This window comes from Cherax quadricarinatus, unplaced genomic scaffold (genome assembly GCF_038502225.1).
Source record: "Cherax quadricarinatus isolate ZL_2023a unplaced genomic scaffold, ASM3850222v1 Contig2848, whole genome shotgun sequence".
NCBI classification, from domain to species: Eukaryota; Metazoa; Arthropoda; class Malacostraca; order Decapoda; family Parastacidae; genus Cherax; species Cherax quadricarinatus.
In genome coordinates, this window is record NW_027197874.1 from 6,377 (window position 1) to 25,659 (window position 19,283).

The following is a 19,283-nucleotide window of genomic DNA, read 5'->3' on the forward strand; positions in this document are numbered from 1 at the left end:
TAACCATACCTGCTGGAAGGATGCATAATTCTTAGCCTTCAGTGTTTCTACTATCGCCCACAAATTAATTAGTAGGTCTATATAATATAGTAAAGCTATATTATCAGCTGTCAATGGTAAAGAAAGGAAATAAAAAGGGGGGTCTGTATTTTTTTAATATAAAATTGTCTCCCCGTGGAACCCTTTTTTTTATTATTGAAGTCTACCTTTAATTAAACTTATATTTTGTATTTGTATTATAGATTTTGAGCTAAAATATATGCTAGTTGATAGTCAAATTATAATTCCTTCTAATCCTTCAGAATTTCTTAAATAATTTTTTGTTTCTTCATTTGTTACTATGATATTTCCATCAGCTGACAGTAGTAAACAAGAACTTCAAAATTGTCCAAAGTCGTCTACAGTGTTTAAGCTAAATAAGTAATTTTAGGCTAATTAACAAATATGCAAGAGAAAGCAAACAATATTACTAATGAGACTGACATATTAGTCTTATATATTAGTTCGGCTTTAGTTCAATTAAGCACAAGATTATTTATAAAAATGGGACTTGATAGCAGGAGACATCTAAGCACAATCAGCAACAGCCTTTGTAACTTGGACTGAATTAGGTGCTGGAGTTCAGTGACATATTGGTCGTCTGTGAGTGTGGTAGTGAGTGGATTTTGTGTCTGTGAGTATGTAGTTTATATACTCCACAGCTGCTGTGTCTGTGCTGTGAACCTCCGCTGGTCAGTCACCCTTCAAGGTTCTATTTTATCTCCCGTTTTAGGAGCGCCAGGAAGAGAAATAGTGCCAGTTTGCGGTAGTGACTCTGGAGATGGTGTTGACTGTGGCACTCAAGCTGAGATAAAAATAGATAGTTTAATGTGTCTTGAGGTCGACGGTTGTTCTTTATTATGTTTTTAACATTAATATTATAATTATTGTCCTGTGTAAATCATAAGGTTTTACCGCATTATTATATTATAATTAATTTTACTATTATTGCATTAGCTACCGGCGCCCATCTCCTGTTATTGTTCCAACCGGTGCCCATCTCCTGTTATTGTTCCAACCGGTGCCCATCTCCTGTTATTGTTCCAACCGGTGCCCATCTGTTATTGTTCCAACCGGTGCCCATCTGTTATTGTTCCAACTGGTCAGAGAAATAGCAAGCATCGAACTTAAGCTAAAAGAATCCTTTAGGAGTCAGGAATCGCGGGAAGAACTAAAAGCCATAAATGAAATCGAAAGAAACCCAAAGTATTTCTTCTCCTATGCCAAATCAAAATCGAGAACAACGTCCAGTATTGGGCCCCTACTTAAACAAGATGGGTCCTACACAGATGACAGCAAGGAAATGAGTGAGCTACTCAAGTCCCAATATGACTCAGTTTTTAGCAAGCCGCTAACCAGACTGAGAGTCGAAGATCAAAATGAATTTTTTATGAGAGAGCCACAAAATTTGATTAACACAAGCCTATCCGATGTTATCCTGACGCCAAATGACTTCGAACAGGCGATAAATGACATGCCCATGCACTCTGCCCCAGGGCCAGACTCATGGAACTCTGTGTTCATCAAGAACTGCAAGAAGCCCCTATCACGAGCCTTTTCCATCCTATGGAGAGGGAGCATGGACACGGGGGTCGTCCCACAGTTACTAAAAACAACAGACATAGCCCCACTCCACAAAGGGGGCAGTAAAGCAACAGCAAAGAACTACAGACCAATAACATCCCATATCATAAAAATCTTTGAAAGGGTCCTAAGAAGCAAGATCACCACCCATCTAGAAACCCATCAGTTACACAACCCAGGGCAACATGGGTTTAGAACAGGTCGCTCCTGTCTGTCTCAACTACTGGATCACTACGACAAGGTCCTAAATGCACTAGAAGACAAAAAGAATGCAGATGTAATATATACAGACTTTGCAAAAGCCTTCGACAAGTGTGACCATGGCGTAATAGCGCACAAAATGCGCGCTAAAGGAATAACAGGAAAAGTCGGTCGATGGATCTATAATTTCCTCACTAACAGAACACAGAGAGTAGTCGTCAACAGAGTAAAGTCCGAGGCAGCTACGGTGAAAAGCTCTGTTCCACAAGGCACAGTACTAGCTCCCATCTTGTTCCTCATCCTCATATCCGACATAGACAAGGATGTCAGCCACAGCACCGTGTCTTCCTTTGCAGATGACACCCGAATCTGCATGACAGTGTCTTCCATTGCAGACACTGCAAGGCTCCAGGCGGACATCAACCAAATCTTTCAGTGGGCTGCAGAAAACAATATGAAGTTCAACGATGAGAAATTTCAATTACTCAGATATGGTAAACATGAGGAAATTAAATCTTCATCAGAGTACAAAACAAATTCTGGCCACAAAATAGAGCGAAACACCAACGTCAAAGACCTGGGAGTGATTATGTCGGAGGATCTCACCTTCAAGGACCATAACATTGTATCAATCGCATCTGCTAGAAAAATGACAGGATGGATAATGAGAACCTTCAAAACTAGGGAGGCCAAGCCCATGATGACACTCTTCAGGTCACTTGTTCTATCTAGGCTGGAATATTGCTGCACTCTAACAGCACCTTTCAAGGCAGGTGAAATTGCCGACCTAGAAAATGTACAGAGAACTTTCACGGCGCGCATAACGGAGATAAAACACCTCAATTACTGGGAGCGCTTGAGGTTTCTAAACCTGTATTCCCTGGAACGCAGGAGGGAGAGATACATGATTATATACACCTGGAAAATCCTAGAGGGACTAGTACCGAACTTGCACACGAAAATCACTCACCACGAAAGCAAAAGACTTGGCAGACGATGCACCATCCCCCCAATGAAAAGCAGGGGTGTCACTAGCACGTTAAGAGACCATACAATAAGTGTCAGGGGCCCGAGACTGTTCAACTGCCTCCCAGCACACATAAGGGGGATTACCAACAGACCCCTGGCAGTCTTCAAGCTGGCACTGGACAAGCACCTAAAGTCAGTTCCTGATCAGCCGGGCTGTGGCTCGTACGTTGGTTTGCGTGCAGCCAGCAGCAACAGCCTGGTTGATCAGGCGCTGATCCACCAGGAGGCCTGGTCACAGACCGGGCCGCGGGGGCGTTGACCCCCGAAACTCTCTCCAGGTAAACTCTCTCCAGGTGCCCATCTGTTATTGTTCCAACCGGTGCCCATCTCCTGTTATTGTTCCAACCGGTGCCCATCTCCTGTTATTGTTCCAACCGGTGCCCATCTCCTGTTATTGTTCCAACCGGTGCCCATCTCCTGTTATTGTTCCAACCGGCGCCCATCTCCTGTTATTGTTCCAACCGGCGCCCATCTCCTGTTATTGTTCCAACCGGCGCCCATCTCCTGTTATTGTTCCAACTGGTGCCCATCTCCTGTTATTGTTCCAACCGGTACCCATCTCCTGTTATTGTTCCAACCGGTGCCCATCTGTTATTGTTCCAACCGGTGCCCATCTCCTGTTATTGTTCCAACCGGTGCCCATCTGTTATTGTTCCAACCGGTGCCCATCTCCTGTTATTGTTCCAACTGGTGCCCATCTCCTGTTATTGTTCCAACCGGTGCCCATCTCCTGTTATTGTTCCAACCGGTGCCCATCTCCTGTTATTGTTCCAACCGGCGCCCATCTCCTGTTATTGTTCCAACCGGTGCCCATCTCCTGTTATTGTTCCAACCGGCGCCCATCTCCTGTTATTGTTCCAACTGGTGCCCATCTCCTGTTATTGTTCCAACCGGTGCCCATCTCCTGTTATTGTTCCAGCCGGTGCCCATCTCCTGTTATTGTTCCAACCGGTGCCCATCTCCTGTTATTGTTCCAACCGGTGCCCTTCTCCTGTTATTGTTCCAACCGGTGCCCATCTCCTGTTATTGTTCCAACCGGTGCCCATCTCCTGTTATTGTTCCAACCGGTGCCCATCTCCTGTTATTGTTCCAACTGGCGCCCATCTCCTGTTATTGTTCCAACCGGCGCCCATCTCTTGTTATTGTTCCAACCGGTGCCCATCTCCTGTTATTGTTGCAACCGGTGCCCATCTGCTATTGTTCCAACCGGCGCCCATCTCTTGTTATTGTTCCAACCGGCACCCATCTCCTGTTATTGTTCCAACCGGTGCCCATCTCCTGTTATTGTTCCAACCGGTGCCCTTCTCCTGTTATTGTTCCAACCGGCGCCCATCTCTTGTTATTGTTCCAACCGGTGCCCATCTCCTGTTATTGTTGCAACCGGTGCCCATCTGCTATTGTTCCAACCGACGCCCATCTCTTGTTATTGTTCCAACCGGCACCCATCTCCTGTTATTGTTCCAACCGGTGCCCATCTCCTGTTATTGTTCCAACCGGTGCCCTTCTCCTGTTATTGTTCCAACCGGTGCCCATCTCCTGTTATTGTTCCAACCGGTGCCCATCTCCTGTTATTGTTCCAACCGGTGCCCATCTCCTGTTATTGTTCCAACTGGCGCCCATCTCTTGTTATTGTTCCAACCGGTGCCCTTCTGTTATTGTTCCAACCGGTGTCCATCTCTTGTTATTGTTCCAACCGGTGCCCATCTGTTATTGTTCAACTGGTGCCTATCTCTTTGTTATTGTTCCAACCAGTGCCCATCTCTTGTTATTGTTCCAACCGGTGCCCATCTATTATTGTTCCAACCGGCGCCCATCTGTTATTGTTCCAACCGGTGCCCATCTCTTGTTATTGTTCCAAATGGCACCCATCTGTTATTGTTCCAACCGGTGCCCATCTCTTATTGTTCCAACCGGCGCCCATCTGTTATTGTTCCAGCCAGTGCCCATCTCTTGTTATTGTTCCAACCGGTGCCCATCTGTTATTGTTCCAACCGGTGCCCATCTCTTGTTATTGTTCCAACTGGTGCCCATCTGTTATTGTTCCAACCAGTGCCCATCTGTTATTGTTCCAACTGGTGCCCATCTCTTATTGTTCCAACCAGTGCCCATCTGTTATTGTTCCAACCAGTGCCCATCTGTTATTGTTCCAACTGGTGCCCATCTCTTGTTATTGTTCCAACCGGTGCCCATCTGTTATTGTTCCAACCAGTGCCCATCTCTTGTTATTGTTCCAACTGGTGCCCATCTGTTATTGTTCCAACTGGTGCCCATCTCTTGTTATTGTTCCAACCGGTGCCCATCTGTTATTGTTCCAACCAGTGCCCATCTCTTGTTATTGTTCCAACTGGTGCCCATCTGTTATTGTTCCAACTGGCGCCCATCTCTTGTTATTGTTCCAACTGGTGCCCATCTGTTGTTATTGTTCCAACTGGTGCCCATCTGTTATTGTTCCAACCGGTGCCCATCTCTTGTTATTGTTCCAACCGGCGCCCATCTCCTGTTATTGTTCCAACCGGCGCCCATCTCTTGTTATTGTTCCAACCAGTGCCCATCTGTTATTGTTCCAACTGGTGCTCATCTCTTATTGTTCCAACCAGCGCCCATCTCCTGTTATTGTTCCAACCGGCGCCCATCTCCTGTTATTGTTCCAACCGGCACCCATCTCCTATTATTGTTCCAACCGGCACCCAACTATTATTGTTCCAACCGGCACAGGGAGACACTGGTCAGAGAAATAGCAAGCATCGAACTTAAGCTAAAAGAATCCTTTAGGAGTCAGGAATCGCGGGAAGAACTAAAAGCTATAAATGAAATCGAAAGAAACCCAAAGTATTTCTTCTCCTATGCCAAATCAAAATCGAGAACAACGCCCAGTATTGGGCCCCTACTTAAACAAGATGGGTCCTACACAGATGACAGCAAGGAAATGAGTGAGCTACTCAAGTCCCAATATGACTCGGTTTTTAGCAAGCCGCTAACCAGACTGAGAGTCGAAGATCAAAATGAATTTTTTATGAGAGAGCCACAAAATTTGATTAACACAAGCCTATCCGATGTTATCCTGACGCCAAATGACTTCGAACAGGCGATAAATGACATGCCCATGCACTCTGCCCCAGGGCCAGACTCATGGAACTCTGTGTTCATCAAGAACTGCAAGAAGCCCCTATCACGAGCCTTTTCCATCCTATGGAGAGGGAGCATGGACACGGGGGTCGTCCCTCAGTTACTAAAAACAACAGACATAGCCCCACTCCACAAAGGGGGCAGTAAAGCAACAGCAAAGAACTACAGACCAATAGCACTAACATCCCATATCATAAAAATCTTTGAAAGGGTCCTAAGAAGCAAGATCACCACCCATCTAGAAACCCATCAGTTACACAACCCAGGGCAACATGGGTTTAGAACAGGTCGCTCCTGTCTGTCTCAACTACTGGATCACTACGACAAGGTCCTAAATGCACTAGAAGACAAAAAGAATGCAGATGTAATATATACAGACTTTGCAAAAGCCTTCGACAAGTGTGACCATGGCGTAATAGCGCACAAAATGCGCGCTAAAGGAATAACAGGAAAAGTCGGTCGATGGATCTATAATTTCCTCACTAACAGAACACAGAGAGTAGTCGTCAACAGAGTAAAGTCCGAGGCAGCTACGGTGAAAAGCTCTGTTCCACAAGGCACAGTACTAGCTCCCATCTTGTTCCTCATCCTCATATCCGACATAGACAAGGATGTCAGCCACAGCACCGTGTCTTCCTTTGCAGATGACACCCGAATCTGCATGACAGTGTCTTCCATTGCAGACACTGCAAGGCTCCAGGCGGACATCAACCAAATCTTTCAGTGGGCTGCAGAAAACAATATGAAGTTCAACGATGAGAAATTTCAATTACTCAGATATGGTAAACATGAGGAAATTAAATCTTTATCAGAGTACAAAACAAATTCTGGCCACGAAATAGAGCGAAACACCAACGTCAAAGACCTGGGAGTGATTATGTCGGAGGATCTCACCTTCAAGGACCATAACATTGTATCAATCGCATCTGCTAGAAAAATGACAGGATGGATAATGAGAACCTTCAAAACTAGGGAGGCCAAGCCCATGATGACACTCTTCAGGTCACTTGTTCTATCTAGGCTGGAATATTGCTGCACTCTAACAGCACCTTTCAAGGCAGGTGAAATTGCCGACCTAGAAAATGTACAGAGAACTTTCACGGCGCGCATAACGGAGATAAAACACCTCAATTACTGGGAGCGCTTGAGGTTTCTAAACCTGTATTCCCTGGAACGCAGGAGGGAGAGATACATGATTATATACACCTGGAAAATCCTAGAGGGACTAGTACCGAACTTGCACACGAAAATCACTCACTACGAAAGCAAAAGACTTGGCAGACGATGCACCATCCCCCCAATGAAAAGCAGGGGTGTCACTAGCACGTTAAGAGACCATACAATAAGTGTCAGGGGCCCGAGACTGTTCAACTGCCTCCCAGCACACATAAGGGGGATTACCAACAGACCCCTGGCAGTCTTCAAGCTGGCACTGGACAAGCACCTAAAGTCAGTTCCTGATCAGCCGGGCTGTGGCTCGTACGTTGGTTTGCGTGCAGCCAGCAGCAACAGCCTGGTTGATCAGGCTCTGATCCACCAGGAGGCCTGGTCACAGACCGGGCCGCGGGGGCATTGACCCCCGAAACTCTCTCCAGGTAAACTCCAGGTAATTCCAACTGGCACCCATCTCCTTTTATTGTTCCAACTGGCGCCCATCTCCTGTTATTGTTCCAACCGGCGCCCATCTCCTGTTATTGTTCCAACCGGCACACATCTCCTGTTGTTGTTCCAACTGGCGCCCATCTCCTGTTATTGTTCCAACTGGCGCCCATCTCCTGTTATTGTTCCAACCGGCGCCCATCTCCTGTTATTGTTCCAACCGGCGCCCATCTCCTGTTATTGTTCCAACCAGCACGCATTTCCTGTTTTTGGTCCTACAACAGTGGCTCTCCAGTAACCCTGCTGGTGTCCATCTCCTGTTGTTGTTCATACTTATGCCTGTCTCCTGTTGTTGCTCCTACTGGTGCCTGTCTCCAGTTGTTGTTCCTACTGGCACCTGTCTCCTGTTGTTGCTCCTAACATCGCTCATCTGTTGTTGCCTCTTACCAGCGCCCACCTTCTGTCGTTGCTTCTACCAGAGCCTGCCTCCTGTTGTTGCTCCTACCGAAGACTGTCTCCTGTTGTTGTTGTCATTACAACAACCATCTTTTGTTACTGTGTTAGGACTCCCTCACGATATTCTCCAGCCTCAGAAAGATGCACTCTGTTCCCTGTGTATACCTGGAGGGTGTTCCAGGGATCAACACCCCCGCGGCCCGGTCCGTGACCAGGCCTCGCCTATGTCATATTTGCCATAAGATAAGATAAGATTTCATTCGGATTTTTAACCCCCGGAAGGTTAGCCACCCAGGATAACCCAAGAAAGTCAGTGCGTCATCGAGGACTTTCTAACTTATTTCCATTGGGGTCCTCAATCTTGTCCCCCAGGATGCGACCCACACCAGTCGACTAACACCCAGGTACCTATTTTGCTGCTAGGTGAACAGGACAACAGGTGTAAGGAAACGTGTCGAAATGTTTCCACCCGCCGGGAATCGAACCCAGGCCTTCTGTGTGTCAAGTGGGAGCTTTAGCCACCAGGCCACTGGGCTGCCATAGGAATGTTCTGTGGTTAAATGAGTAATAAATTTAATAATTTTTTATAAAATGTTCTTTGTGAATAAAACTATGGAAAAAACTTTTTGTTCACATTTCTCAATAAAAATATGACTCTTACGAAGAATAGTATTGCTGTTGTTAATTACTTTGTTGTAGCTGGCTATTTTTTAATTCCTATTATGTCAAAAAATATAAGCATTAGAGGTATAGGCCATTGTTTTCAAAATATATTTAATGTATTAATTTTCTGTACAGGACTATGCATGAAGGATGCACTTTTGCCACTAAACGCTATCATAAAGAACTTGGCAAGCAGCAATCAAGTAAGAAAATCAAAGACCCAAGTCACTAATCAGCACAAAGAAAACACATGAATTAATGAAAATGCCTTCAATAATTCCATGTACAAGCAGTAACCTTGCCTCTAAACATTCCAAAATATATCAATTCATCAACTGCCGCCTGGTCCGCAAAGGATGCATCATCAAGGACGACTTCTGGATTAGAGACGGCAAGATTCTAAACCCAGAACCTGTTTTCTACGATGAACGAGTACAAGCAGATGTGAGAATAGATTGCCATGATGCACTCATCTGCCCAGGATTTCTTGATATCCAGATAAATGGTAGGAATGTTTTTTAGCATTTTGGTCCTATTTTATGAAAGTAAATTCTAAATTTTAATGCATGCTAGTTTAAGCCTCCATTGCATTCTTGTGTACTCCTCAAGGAAGCTTTCTTGATAAAGTAAGGGGCTCTTAATTCAAGGAATTGGACTTGATCTTCCCTCCTTGGGTCAAATCTGATTGCCTACCATCTCCAAAGGCACAATATGATTCACAAGTTTAGCACTCCCCCCATATTTATTTACAGAATATTATTAGTAAAATTTGGACATATTAATTTGGATGTCTTTTAGGCATTTAAATTATAATCATGGATTAAACTGTACAGGCCATTCAGAGTATTGTATATTAAATAAATTTGTACCATATCAGCATTATATATTACAGTTTAGTGTATAGCATATAAAAATTCATACTTTTTCAAAACTGGTATGCTGTTTTGCTGCAGATTTACAAAATATATCTTTGTGGATATAGAGAAAAGTACATATAGAAGTAGTACAGTGGTTGCCCTGAAAAGGAGGTGTGAGGTTGTTGCAGTTTGGAGAGTTATCCGAACTGTGATGTTGGCATGTTTCTGGCCAAACATTAATTGAATGTGAAAGAGTACCCTTGTTTTATTTTTGATCACTCTGCCTCTGTGGGTGAGGGGCCGGTGAGTTAGAAAATAAGTAGAAGTGACAATTGCATTTATTGGTACAGTATTCATAAATTTTATTTAAAATTATGTATTTTGACTGTACAGTACTGTGTAGTATTGTCATTTTCTTTCCTTATAATGTATATATTTTTTTTTTCCAGGAGGATTTGGATATGACTTCTCATCAGATGTAGATAATTTGGAGGAGGCAGTGTCAAAGGTATCCCATGGTGTACTCTCTGCAGGTGTCACTTCCATCTGTCCCACCATTGTCACATCCCCAAACTCGGTTTACCATCAGGTAAAGTCCACCTGAGGAATTATAAATGTAACCAAAGAATGTCTGGAATTGATGAAGAGTAGAATATTGAAGGTGTGAATAATAGATATTCCTCTAATTACAGTATATCAAATATAGCTATAAGGGTCATACCACCTGGGGAATGGGAGGTAATCAGGTTTGATGCAAGGAAGAGGGTGATAGCCATCAAAATGCTTTCACCGGCATCGAGACACTGCCTTTAAAGGACCCACCATGTCATTGTTGCTACCTTGTTGAGAGTGGGAATACTACAAGAATAAGATTGGATGGTAGGATAAAACTTAAATATGCAAATTTAGTAATGTGTTTTTGGATTTTTTATTGTACTATTTTGCCAATAGGCCTACTGCAGTCATCCTCCATCTGTATGTTCTTATTTCTTGAGGCTTTATGCATTGATGTAATAAAGGCCACATTGTGACTTTTATGGTAGTGTAGTTTTATGCCAGAATTGAATTTTTAACATCCTTCAGGTATCGAGTCAATTTTAAACACAGTAGGGTGACCCAAAAAAATAAGTTACTACCAGAATTAATAATTTACTCTTTTTAACAATAAATGTTATAATGTGTATTAGTTCTTTAAAAATTCCATCCTTCAGTTTTGTAGAGGAAATTTAATTATTTTGGTTTTTTCTTTCATTGTTTTAAATTTACTGTTACAGTATTATCATTTTTCTTATTTGTGATAAACTTGCTTATAATATGTATTGTGAGTGATATGAATGATACAAAAATAATTTGTTTTTGCATTTACATTTTTACAATTTTATTTTTGTACATTAGGTGATTCCAAAACTTGTAAAGAAGGCAGGAGGTCTTGATGGAGCAAGTATACTTGGGATTCACCTGGAAGGTCCCTTTATTAGCCCAGAAAAGAAGGGTGCACATCCTCTACAGTATATACAAGAAGTTGAAGTAAGCTCATAAACTCATTACTTAAGTATCTAAGTTATTAATTAAGCTCTTATTTAAGATTTGCATACATAACACACACAATGTTTACAGGAGTCTTTAAGACACACATTCTATGGACACACACACTATGTAGATTTGGCCATCATCATCATTAGTCATCATCATCATTATCAACAGAATCATCATCAGCTTAAAGGTAATCATCATCAGTCATCTGTGCAACTTTGTCAGGACAACAGTTGAAGGTTTCCAGTTTTGGCTCACCCTACCTTGGTGGAAGGTGACTAGTGTGGTTATAATAATAGATTTATTCCTGTATTATTAACTTAGTGTTATTGTATAACAGGTATTAACCCTTTCAGGGTCCGTCCCGTAGATCTACGGTTTCACGTTGAGTGTCCAAACCGTAGATTTATGCCAAAATTCTAGCGCCGTCAAATTTAGCGCCAAAGTGCTCATAGGCCTACATGTGAAAGAACGGGTCTGCGTGGTGGGTGTGCGCCATAAACAAAAAATCTAGGCGCCCACATAGCATTGTGGGAACGCCGGCTCAGTTACCCTTGTTAAGATAAGATAAGATTTCGTTCAGATTTTTAACCCTGGAGGGTTAGCCACCCAGGATAACCCAAGAAAGTCATTGCGTCATCGAGGACTGTCTAACTTATTTCCATTGGGGTCCTTAATCTTGTACCCCAGGATACGACCCACACCAGTCGACTAACACCCAGGTACCTATTTGCTGCTAGGTGAACAGGACAACAGGTGTAAGGAAACGTGTCGAAATGTTTCTACCCGCCGGGAATTGAACCTGGGCCCTCTGTGTGTGAAGTGGGAGCTTTAGCCACAAGGCTACCATGCCTCGTCGCAAGTCAGCTCTCACTCCACAGAAAATTGGGACTCTCCTCTTCCTATCTGATAGTTCTGACACTGATGGAAGTGAAAATGAAGACGAATTCTTTGGCTTTGATCAGTTAGTGACCGAAAGGAATGACCAGGATATCGATAATAGTGCAGAAAACCCTGACGATCCTCAACCTTCTACCTCTGGTGTGGACACTCCTCAGTCACGGTCAGTTGTACCTCAACGCAAGAGAAAACTATTATTTTCGCGTGGCCAGGCCTCTGACTTCAGTAATGATGATGATAGTGACGTGGATTGTGATTTTATTGCTCTTGACGATCATTCGAGTAGTGATAGTGAGGAATCATATTCACCAGTGAAGCGTCGGTATGTGTGCCGCTGCATGCGCTCGAGTAGTGTACCCTATGCTGTGCCCAGGGGACGGAGTACATCCCGGAGTACATCCTGTGGCCCTACACCAGGTTTAGATAGTGATAGTGAGGATGATGTGGCTGCACTTGGCATGGATAGACCACAGGCATCAGCAGATGGTGGTAATGGTGATGGCACTGTATCTCGGTAAGTACTGATCAGAATTTTTTTTTTTTTGTCTTATTACCTTCACAAAAATATGCTCTTTAATTCTGTAAAAAAAAATAATTTTTTTTTTTTTTTTCAAAATTTCTTGGACACTGGAGCACTGCTTCAGATTTTGGCCTTGGACCCTGAAAGAGTTAAATAAAATCTAATGAAATGTAAAAGAAATAATTCAGGTTTGTCCCTGATAAAATCATACTCAGACAAATATTTGTATTCTTGATTAAAAAAATTTAGAAATACATGCAGTGTAAAGGATGCAAATACAAAAATATCAGCAATAAACAAGTCCTTTGATCCTATAAGTTTTAAGTTAATATTTCTCTCTTTAATAGGGTTTTTTGGTTAATTATGGTGCTGATAATTTGAATTATTAACTGGCCATACCAAATGATGCTGTGGATGGCTGTGCTTATACAGAAACCATTATTAATTAGTTGTCTTTTACAGGGCATCGATAAAATTAATGATGTTTATGGTTGCCTTGATAATGTTGCTATGGTAACCATTGCTCCAGAGCTCCCTGGAGCCAAGGATGTCATCAGCTACTTGGCCAACCAGGGTATTGTCATGTCTGTCGGTGAGTCCTCATTAGCACACACTTCACTACCTCACTACACTCCCCTTTCTATCTTTTGTGCCACTACCACTGCTACTACTTCTACTACCAGCATTGCCTCTACCACTACTTCACTTCCTCCTTCCACTCTTTGTCCTGTCCCTGCCCTCTCATATATATACTGGTTCCCTTACCTTCATGTGCTAATGTGTCATGGTCCAAGTTGGACTGAAACATCGTCATAAGCTTCTTTCTGCTATGTGCTGGTTATTTGTCTATCATACATGCTTTCTTGTGTGTGATCATTTACTTATTAATAAAGTTGTACATTTAAGTTATAATACCAGAATTAAAAATTGGGAGATAACCATGTGAAAAACAACTTATGTACATGTAGGTTGGAAGGGTCATACGAATTTTGATGTCATTACACCTATGGAAAAATAGCTAGAGAATGGGTGATGAATTGTTTCCTTCTCTGGGTCACCTACCTTGTGTGGGATATGACTGAAGTGTTTAAAGAAGAAAACTATTTGTGAGCCTCCATAAATTGTAATGAAAGTATTTTGAGTCATATGTTAGATGTGATGTTGGATCCTGAAGAAATTTTTTTCCCTATTGAGACATTCAATGGCAGGCCACAGAAATAATCTGCCAGACCAAATTTGGCCTGTGGGCCACATATTGCCCACTCCTGCTTTAGTGCTTATTTCTTTAATGGAACCTTACAGTTGTGGAAAGCATTTATATATATATATCTCTCTCAACAAGTCGGCCGTCTCCCACCGAGGCAGGGTGACCCAAAAAAGAAAGAAAATCCCCAAAAAGAAAATACTTTCATCATCATTCAACACTTTCACCACACTCACACATTATCACTGCTTTTGCAGAGGTGCCCAGAATACAACAGTTTAGAAGCATATACGTATAAAGATACACAACATATCCCTCCAAACTGCCAATATCCCAAACCACTCCTTTAAAGTGCAGGCATTGTACTTCCCATTTCCAGGACTCAAGTCCGACTATATGAAAATATATATATATACATGTATATTTTTTTTTTTTTTTTTTTTTTTTTTTTTTCAACAAGTCGGTCGTCTCCCACCGAGGCAGGGTGACCCAAAAAAGAAAGAAAATCCCCAAAAAGAAAATACTTTCATCATCATTCAACACTTTCACCACACTCACACATTATCACTGCTTTTGCAGAGGTGCTCAGAATATAACAGTTTAGAAGCATATACGTATAGAGATACACAACATATCCCTCCAAACTGCCAATATCCCAAACCCCTCCTTTAAAGTGCAGGCATTGTACTTCCCATTTCCAGGACTCAAGTCCGACTATATGAAAATAACCGGTTTCCCTGAATCCCTTCACTAAATATTACCCTGCTCACACTCCAACAGATCGTCAGGTCCCAAGTATCATTCGTCTCCATTCACTCCTATCTAACACGCTCATGCACGCTTGCTGGAAGTCCAAGCCCCTCACCCACAAAACCTCCTTTACCCCCTCTTTCCAACCCTTTCGAGGATGACCCCTACCCCTCTTTCCTTCCCCTATAGATTTATATGCTTTCCATGTCATTCTACTTTGATCCATTCTCTCTAAATGACCAAACCACCTCAACAACCCCTCTTCTGCCCTCTGACTAATGCTTTTATTAACTCCACACCTTCTCCTAATTTCCACACTCCGAATTTTCTGCATAATATTTACACCACACATTGCCCTTAGACAGGACATCTCCACTGCCTCCAACCGTCTCCTCGCTGCTGCATTTACCACCCAAGCTTCACATCCATATAAGAGTGTTGGTACTACTATACTTTCATACATTCCCTTCTTTGCCTCCATAGATAACGTTTTTTGACTCCACATATACCTCAACGCACCACTCACCTTTTTTCCCTCATCAATTCTATGATTAACCTCATCCTTCATAAATCCATCCGCCGACACGTCAACTCCCAAGTATCTGAAAACATTCACTTCTTCCATACTCCTCCTCCCCAATTTGATATCCAATTTTTCTTTATCTAAATCATTTGATACCCTCATCACCTTACTCTTTTCTATGTTCACTTTCAACTTTCTACCTTTACACACATTCTCAAACTCATCCACTAACCTTTGCAATTTTTCTTTAGAATCTCCCATAAGCACAGTATCATCAGCAAAAAGTAACTGTGTCAATTCCCATTTTGAATTTGATTCCCCATAATTTAATCCCACCCCTCTCCCGAACACCCTAGCATTTACTTCTTTTACAACCCCATCTATAAATATATTAAACAACCATGGTGACATTACACATCCCTGTCTAAGACCTACTTTTACCGGGAAGTATTCTCCCTCTTTTCTACACACCCTAACCTGAGCCTCACTATCCTCATAAAAGCTCTTTACAGCATTTAGTAACTTACCACCTATTCCATATACTTGCAACATCTGCCACATTGCTCCTCTATCCACTCTATCATATGCCTTTTCTAAATCCATAAATGCAATAAAAACTTCCCTACCTTTATCTAAATACTGTTCACATATATGCTTCAATGTAAACACTTGATCTACACATCCCCTACCCACTCTGAAACCTCCTTGTTCGTCCGCAATTCTACATTCTGTCTTGCCTCTAATTCTTTCAATTATAACCCTACCGTATACTTTTCCTGGTATACTCAGTAAACTTATTCCTCTATAATTTTTACAATCTCTTTTGTCCCCTTTCCCTTTATATAAAGGGACTATACATGCTCTCCGCCAATCCCTAGGTACCTTCCCCTCTTTCATACATTTATTAAACAAAAGTACCAACCACTCCAACACTATATTCCCCCCTGCTTTTAACATTTCTGTCATGATCCCATCAGTTCCAGCTGCTTTACCCCCTTTCATTCTACGTAATGCCTCACGTACCTCCACCACACTTACAGTCTGCTCTTCTTCACTCCTAAAAGATGGTATACCTCCCTGGCCAGTGCATGAAATTACCGCCTCCCTTTCTTCCTTAACATTTAAAAGTTCCTCGAAATATTCTCGCCATCTACCTAATACCTCCCTCTCCCCATCTACTAACTCCCCTACTCTGTTTTTAACTGACAAATCCATACTTTCCCTAGGCTTTCTTAACTTGTTTAACTCACTCCAAAATTTTTTCTTATTTTCATTAAAATTTCTTGACAGTGCCTCTCCCACTCTTTCATCTGCTCTCCTTTTGCACTCTCTCACCACTCTCTTCACCTTTCTTTTACTCTCCATATACTCTGCTCTTCTTATAACACTTCTGCTTTGTAAAAACCTCTCGTAAGCTACCTTTTTCTCTTTTATCACACCCTTTACTTCATCATTCCACCAATCACTCCTCTTTCCTCTGGACAACAGTTTTGGTAATCCCGCACCTCCTCCTAACTTCCAAACTACGAATTCTCTGCATTATATTCACACCACACATATATATACATGTATATATATATATATATATATATATATATTATATATATATATATATATATATATATATATATATATATATATATATATATATATATATATATATATATATATATATATATATATATATACATGTATATATATGTGTGGTGTGAATATAATGCAGAGAATTCGTAGTTTGGAAGTTAGGAGGAGGTGCGGGATTACCAAAACTGTTGTCCAGAGGGCTGAGGAAGGGTTGTTGAGGTGGTTCGGACATGTAGAGAGAATGGAGCGAAACAGAATGACTTCAAGAGTGTATCAGTCTGTAGTGGAAGGAAGGCGGGGTAGGGGTCGGCCTAGGAAGGGTTGGAGGGAGGGGGTAAAGGAGGTTTTGTGTGCGAGGGGCTTGGACTTCCAGCAGGCATGCGTGAGCGTGTTTGATAGGAGTGAATGGAGACAAATGGTTTTTAATACTTGACGTGCTGTTGGAGTGTGAGCAAAGTAACATTTATGAAGGGATTCAGGGAAACCGGCAGGCCGGACTTGAGTCCTGGAGATGGGAAGTACAGTGCCTGCACTCTGAAGGAGGGGTGTTAATGTTAATATATTATATATATAATATATATTTTATTTTTTTTTTTATTATCACACCGGCCGATTCCCACCAAGGCAGGGTGGCCCGAAAAAGAAAAACTTTCACCATCATTCACTCCATCACTGTCTTGCCAGAAGGGTGCTTTACACTACAGTTTTTAAACTGCAACATTAACACCCCTCCTTCAGAGTGCAGGCACTGTACTTCCCATCTCCAGGACTCAAGTCCGGCCTGCCGGTTTCCCTGAATCCCTTCATAAATGTTACTTTGCTCACACTCCAACAGCACGTCAAGTATTAAAAACCATTTGTCTCCATTCACTCCTATCAAACACGCTCACGCATGCCTGCTGGAAGTCCAAGCCCCTCGCACACAAAACCTCCTTTACCCCCTCCCTCCAACCCTTCCTAGGCCGACCCCTACCCCGCCTTCCTTCCACTACAGACTGATACACTCTTGAAGTCATTCTGTTTCGCTCCATTCTCTCTACATGTCCGAACCACCTCAACAACCCTTCCTCAGCCCTCTGGACAACAGTTTTGGTAATCCCGCACCTCCTCCTAACTTCCAAACTACGAATTCTCTGCATTATATTCACACCACACATTGCCCTCAGACATGACATCTCCACTGCCTCCAGCCTTCTCCTCGCTGCAACATTCATCACCCACGCTTCACACCCATATAAGAGCGTTGGTAAAACTATACTCTCATACATTCCCCTCTTTGCCTCCAAGGACAAAGTTCTTTGTCTCCACAGACTCCTAAGTGCACCACTCACTCTTTTTCCCTCATCAATTCTATGATTCACCTCATCTTTCATAGACCCATCCGCTGACACGTCCACTCCCAAATATCTGAATACGTTCACCTCCTCCATACTCTCTCCCTCCAATCTGATATTCAATCTTTCATCACCTAATCTTTTTGTTATCCTCATAACCTTACTCTTTCCTGTATTCACCTTTAATTTTCTTCTTTTGCACACCCTACCAAATTCATCCACCAATCTCTGCAACTTCTCTTCAGAATCTCCCAAGAGCACAGTGTCATCAGCAAAGAGCAGCTGTGACAACTCCCACTTTGTGTGTGATTCTTTATCTTTTAACTCCACGCCTCTTGCCAAGACCCTCGCATTTACTTCTCTTACAACCCCATCTATAAATATATTAAACAACCACGGTGACATCACACATCCTTGTCTAAGGCCTACTTTTACTGGGAAAAAATTCCCCTCTTTCCTACATACTCTAACTTGAGCCTCACTATCCTCGTAAAAACTCTTCACTGCTTTCAGTAACCTACCTCCTACACCATACACTTGCAACATCTGCCACATTGCCCCCCTATCCACCCTGTCATACGCCTTTTCCAAATCCATAAATGCCACAAAGACCTCTTTAGCCTTATCTAAATACTGTTCACTTATATGTTTCACTGTAAACACCTGGTCCACACACCCCCTACCTTTCCTAAAGCCTCCTTGTTCATCTGCTATCCTATTCTCCGTCTTACTCTTAATTCTTTCAATTATAACTCTACCATACACTTTACCAGGTACACTCAACAGACTTATCCCCCTATAATTTTTGCACTCTCTTTTATCCCCTTTGCCTTTATACAAAGGAACTATGCATGCTCTCTGCCAATCCCTAGGTACCTTACCCTCTTCCATACATTTATTAAATAATTGCACCAACCACTCCAAAACTATATCCCCACCTGCTTTTAACATTTCTATCTTTATCCCATCAATCCCGGCTGCCTTACCCCCTTTCATTTTACCTACTGCCTCACGAACTTCCCCCACACTCACAACTGACTCTTCCTCACTCCTACAAGATGTTATTCCTCCTTGCCCTATACACGAAATCACAGCTTCCCTATCTTCATCAACATTTAACAATTCCTCAAAATATTCCTTCCATCTTCCCAATACCTCTAACTCTCCATTTAATAACTCTCCTCTCCTATTTTTAACTGACAAATCCATTTGTTCTCTAGGCTTTCTTAACTTGTTAATCTCACTCCAAAACTTTTTCTTATTTTCAACAAAATTTGTTGATAACATCTCACCCACTCTCTCATTTGCTCTCTTTTTACATTGCTTCACCACTCTCTTAACTTCTCTCTTTTTCTCCATATACTCTTCCCTCCTTGCATCA

The 19,283-nt window shown here is 42.3% G+C and overlaps 1 protein-coding gene across 5 annotated transcripts in view; it reads left to right on the top strand.

The window, feature by feature from the left end:
- Window positions 1-596: 596 nt before the first annotated feature.
- Window positions 597-19,283, top strand: part of LOC138851927 (N-acetylglucosamine-6-phosphate deacetylase-like) — a 30,834-nt gene continuing 12,147 nt past the window's right edge. The window contains exons 1-5 of one of the 5 annotated variants that reach the window (XM_070081478.1): window positions 597-654; window positions 8,833-9,202; window positions 10,004-10,143; window positions 10,950-11,081; window positions 12,970-13,099. In XM_070081478.1, the coding sequence (XP_069937579.1) occupies window positions 8,956-9,202; window positions 10,004-10,143; window positions 10,950-11,081; window positions 12,970-13,099 (649 nt within the window). In that variant the 5' untranslated portion in view covers window positions 597-654; window positions 8,833-8,955. Of the gene's footprint in view, window positions 749-8,832; window positions 9,203-10,003; window positions 10,144-10,949; window positions 11,082-12,969; window positions 13,100-19,283 lie in introns of all 5 variants that reach the window. The other 4 variants (XM_070081476.1, XM_070081480.1, XM_070081477.1 and 1 more) reach the window with 4 other exon arrangements.